The 5,006-nt window shown below is 40.0% G+C and overlaps 1 protein-coding gene across 1 annotated transcript; it reads right to left on the bottom strand.

Moving 5' to 3' along the window:
* Positions 1 to 407: 407 nt before the first annotated feature.
* On the bottom strand, positions 408 to 4,631 carry BRS3 (bombesin receptor subtype 3; the record flags this gene model as incomplete). The annotated part of the gene is made up of 3 exons (XM_079727104.1): positions 408 to 818; positions 2,269 to 2,620; positions 4,198 to 4,631. 3 exons carry the CDS (start codon positions 4,629 to 4,631, stop codon positions 408 to 410), a joined length of 1,197 nt encoding a protein of 398 aa, XP_079583230.1.
* Between the last annotated feature and the right edge of the window lie 375 nt (positions 4,632 to 5,006).

Raw genomic sequence — 5,006 nt, 5'->3', positions numbered from 1 at the left:
CTTTTCATATGCAAAGTATAATCTGTAGATTTACAGCACATAATAAACAGTTTTATGCAAATCACAGGAGTATATGCGAAATTATAAGCATCAGAGATGTGATGGAAACATTAGATTTTTAAGTGTCATCTTGTTTATTTCACTTCACCTCCTATTCAGCCTCTCATAGGACCCACTGACATACGCAGATATGTCTTTCTATGCCTAGTGGGGCTCCGTTTTATTTAGAAAGCCCAATAGTGTTCGTTAATGCTTGTAGATTGAAAAAATCATGGTTTGTCTGATCCTTCCCTCCTAAGATTTCAGCACAATTCTCAAGCAACAAAAATCCTGACACCATACACCTACACACAGCTCAGAGTCGAATACACACGCTGGGAGGAGAAATACTATTTTTAATTGAAAAGCTAGACTCTGTCATCTTCCTTCTTCACACTACAGCCAGCGAACACGGACACACTAATTTCAGACACCTGAGCGCTTGCAGCACCCGGGACCCTTCCCATCACAGCCAGGTTGTCAAGAGGGGTATCAGCAGCAGGAGGGTCAGGCAGCTCTGCCTTGCAACAGAATAACTGAGCTTTAAAATGCTGCTGGAAGGTCTTGCTCAGCCAGTAAAGAGCAAAGGGGTTTACACAAGAATTGCTGAAAGCCAGAACCTGAGAGAAAATGGTGACAATGAAGTGAATGGCAGAGGGGTCCATGTAGGTTTGGGTGAATGAGCGGTAGAGGTACAGGAGGTGATTCGGCAACCAGCAGAGAGCAAACAGAGCCACCAGCACCAACACCGTTTTGGCAATTCGCTTTCGGGATTCAATCTACAGGGGGAAGAAAAATGGCAAAAACAACAACCAAGAAAACAAAAACAAACAAACAAAACAAAACAACAACAAAAAACAAAAAACAACTGAAAACCCAAACAAAAACATTTAGCTGGCAGAGATTTTAAAAAGCCATTCTCTAGATTTACATAGAAATTTACAGTTAACAGGCTGGTGTCCCTTTGAACGTGCAGGTGCAGGTGAAGTCAGCCCGTGGCTAGAGAATACAGCAAGTTAATTGACATGGTAACCCGTGATCTTGGTCTCTGATTAGCTCTAATTCAGAGACTCCCATCCCTGGTTTTGAGATACTCTAGGGTGTCTCTAATTATCTCAAGCAGTGTTGTGGAATTATCGAAAATTTAATTTAATTAAGAAATAGATGCTATACAAACCTGCTTTCACTGCATCAGCAGAGGCTGACTAGGTTAGAATAGTCTTCTGGGGTTTATGAAAGTTGCTAAATTGGTACCAAAAATTGTTGTTAACGTATAGAAATTCTAACTAAATAGTCAAAGGAATAAAAATCAATGTGCCACCCTTCATGTATGAAAATAATCCTACCTGCACCTCTTAATAAGAGAAATGAACCAGATTAAGTGAAGACATTGCCTGTAGTTACAGATAGAGCAAAGATAACTTTTCACATGGGCATTAAAATGCAACTTTAGCCTCCTGACCACCACTGTTGAAGCAACTGAATGTACTAGCTCAAAAAAAAAAAAAAAAGCGCTGAGCTCTGCACATACTGGTTAAGAGGTAAATGGGATCATCTCCTCCCACCCAAAAGATAGAAATCCTGTTGGGTTTTTTTTTAATCAAATGGAACGATGTTTTGCCGATATTCTTTTTATTCTGTTCATATTTATGAGAGGAGAGCACACCTGGGTCTTGCAATGGTCTTAATCAAGCTTCTGTGAATCACTGTGTTCTCTTGCCATTGGCACTGCATCCCTCGAGACAACCCCTCCGCCCAGTCTGCTGATCTGTGTGTAAGTGGTTTGCATTGAATAATGTTATGGCTTCTTGCCAGTTCTACCATCCTGTGTTTTTCTAAACAAAAGATGCTTCACTTTATAGTCTCACCTTGTGTGATGTTTCTCACTATTCTGTGGGGTGATTTTTGACTGATCCCAAACTTCAGCTGCTCCCTTAGTAGTCCTACCACTTATTGAATGTTTACTATGCAGCAGGAACTATGCTAAGCATTTCATATATATCATCCAGACCTCATTTTCATTTTATACATGAGGAAAGTGAGGCTCAGAGATGTTAAGTAACTTGCTCAAGATTGCTCAGCTGGTATGGAATTAAATCTTGGGTCTGACAGACTCCACAGCCCATGACCATAACAAAAATACGATACTGCTAAAGTATTTATTGCTCAGGGGTGCAAAAGGAGGCATTTCCCTTCTAAATTCATGCGTGAGTCCTGATTAATACATACCTGCTTGCGGGCATGGCTTTGTTCCTCAGTAGGTATGTTCAAGGTGCTTTTGTAAAGAGTCCTAGCAATCAAAGAGTAATAGACAGAGATAATCGAAAGTGGAATAATGTAGAACACTAAGAAGCACAGCAGAGAATGTATCTCTTGCAGGAGCCTCTCAGAAACAGGATAAGAAGCACACGATTCAAAGGTCATATTTTTGTTGGGATCTCGAAGAGTATATACATTTGAAAATATAGCCTCTGGTAGAGCAATGATCATAGACACGATCCAGATGCAGCCAGCTTTGGCACAGGTCTTCAGGATGGCATTGGGGGGCTGACGCTCCAAGGGCTTCACAACTGCCTTGTATCTAGAAACACATAATCATAGCAAAGGGCAAAATCAATATCAAAATTACAGAATCTTAAAGTTAGAAGTGATCTCCGTGGTCATCCAGTTCTACCTTCTTATCCCATATGTATATAACCAAGTCAACATTAACCAACTGGAATTGGTTATGATTTCAAATACACATAATACATCCCAGTATTTTATATTGATGCTAATCACTTTTTCCTTTCTTCACTGTTATGAGATATTCCAGATTTGCAAATTTTATAATTTTCTTGTAGACCCTCTATTTAGGGCAAATAAATATTTTTCGGCATGATTTTGTGTGTGATGGAGAGTAATTCACTACCTGTGCGTTACCTTGTGTTCTAAAATACTTCCTTTTTATGTAAGTGACTGATGTTAAACCTAATTCTCCTTTCCTTGTGAGAGAGCAGTCATCAACCTTCCTAAAAAAGAATTCCATGAGTTTATGCAGGAAAGAGGAGAGGGTTAATTTCTTCCCTGTTCATAAGTGCTAATTTCTTGCCCAAGCCGATCCAATCTGTAGGTAGATTTAGGGCAAGGCAAGGGTGAAATCGGAAACCCTGTACCCATGAAAAGATGCCTCCTTATTCTGACAAATCCACCTTAAAATCTACAGCCTTTAAGTAAATCTGCCCTCAAACAGAATATAAAACCAGTCAAAGCAAAATTCCATAAAAGACACAGGGAAAGCTTTTCCTCCTCTCAGATTCCAGAATCTGAAGAAGCTTTTCCTTCTGGTACTGCCAGGCATTGATTACTTACGGGCTTCTTGCAGGTTTTTTAAAGCATCACTTTTAACATTTGGAGCCTCAATTTTTCTTCATGCTTTCACAGTTATCATTCTACAATAGGCACAGAAAGACCCAGTACATAGACTGAAAATATCCTAACAGAGTCCAAACACCCTGGCTGCCAGAGGTTCTCACACGCTCCTTCCATAGAGCTCTAAAAGTCAGCCGGGATTAATTTATGTCTGGAAATGAGAATGTCATTGAATGCCTATAGAAAAAACAAATACAATTAAGTGATGACATTACACTGAGTTACCAGGAAGCTGAAAGCCTCACCGTTTTTCTGCCATTAATTAATTTGATGCATTTCAAATAAATTAGATGCATGTATCTTTTTACCATTCTTCCAGTAGACAGTAATGTGTATGTGGTCAATTTCACACCTATGTTGATGTTTTAATGTTGACAATATTGCACCACTAGGCTGCACTAATGTATAAAGAAAGAATTGTTTTTCTTTTACACCTGGAATAATTTGCCTTAATAAACCGAGGGGGAAAACACCGTTCAGTATTCTTTCAAACAAACAATTACACTTCAAAGAAATTAAATGATCCCTGAAGCACACAATTTCAATCTCTCGTCCGATGCTAACACAGGAATTTTAACATTCTTACACCGACTTTTATTTAAAATGCCCCCCGATTTTTCAATCTTACATCCAGGTTACAGAGTGTGAGAAAAGCAGAATAGTAGCCAGTGAACGCTCCGTACAAGCTTTCCTTTCTTTTCGCCTAATTTCACATCCTGGCAAATATAACTGAGAAAAGAAACCCACCTGTCAGCACTGAGAATTGTTAACGTGAACACTGATACACCAACAGAAGTGAGCCGGATGAAAGAGAGCACCTTACATCCAATTCTTCCGAACAGCCATCCTTCTGCAAGGTAGTGGGTTGCATCGACTGGCACACAAGTTAGCAGAAGTAAAAGATCTCCAAAAGCCAGGCTGGTGATGAAAATATTGGGAACTGTTTGCATGGATCTGGTCTTGAAAAAGACTTTGATGAGAATAGCATTTCCAAGTATGCCCACTGAAATTATCACAGCATAAGTGATATAGATGGCACACAATGCTTCTATTCCTGGAGAGTTGTCTCCGGTCCTTCCTTTATTTGTGGTATCATTAGGAATGACAGGGCTTGATGATCCTGTGTCATTTGTGGTTGAAATTAAAGTCTGATTAGGTGACTGAGGCTGCCTTTGAGACATTTCTTCTGAAGCCTATGCCTTTAATATTTCTTCTGCTCAGTTCAAATGTAGTTGATTGTCACGTCCAATGCCTACGTCTAGTAACGAGATGGTAGAGCAACAGAGCAGAATGGAAAGCAAATCCAAGACACCCGGATACTCCTTTCCTTCGGTTGTTCTTTGTCTCCCGGCATGCTTGGCTAAATGCTTACCGATCTGGCACTGGAGTGTAGGAGGTGGAGGACTTTTACCGGCGTTTCCATGACAGAAGGAGGGGGGTTTGGGAAATGCTCTGCAGTTGCTTGTTCTTCCCTGTTGGGGAATCTTATGGGCTACCTAGATGTTATTAAACAATACTTATTGTTTATTAGAATCACTCTGTTTCCATATCTAACC

The sequence above is a fragment of the Hyperoodon ampullatus genome, assembly GCF_949752795.1.
Source record: "Hyperoodon ampullatus genome assembly, chromosome: X".
NCBI classification, from domain to species: domain Eukaryota; kingdom Metazoa; phylum Chordata; class Mammalia; order Artiodactyla; family Ziphiidae; genus Hyperoodon; species Hyperoodon ampullatus.
The sequence above is the reverse complement of the archived record's forward strand: the minus strand, read 5'-3'. Positions and strand labels throughout refer to the sequence as shown.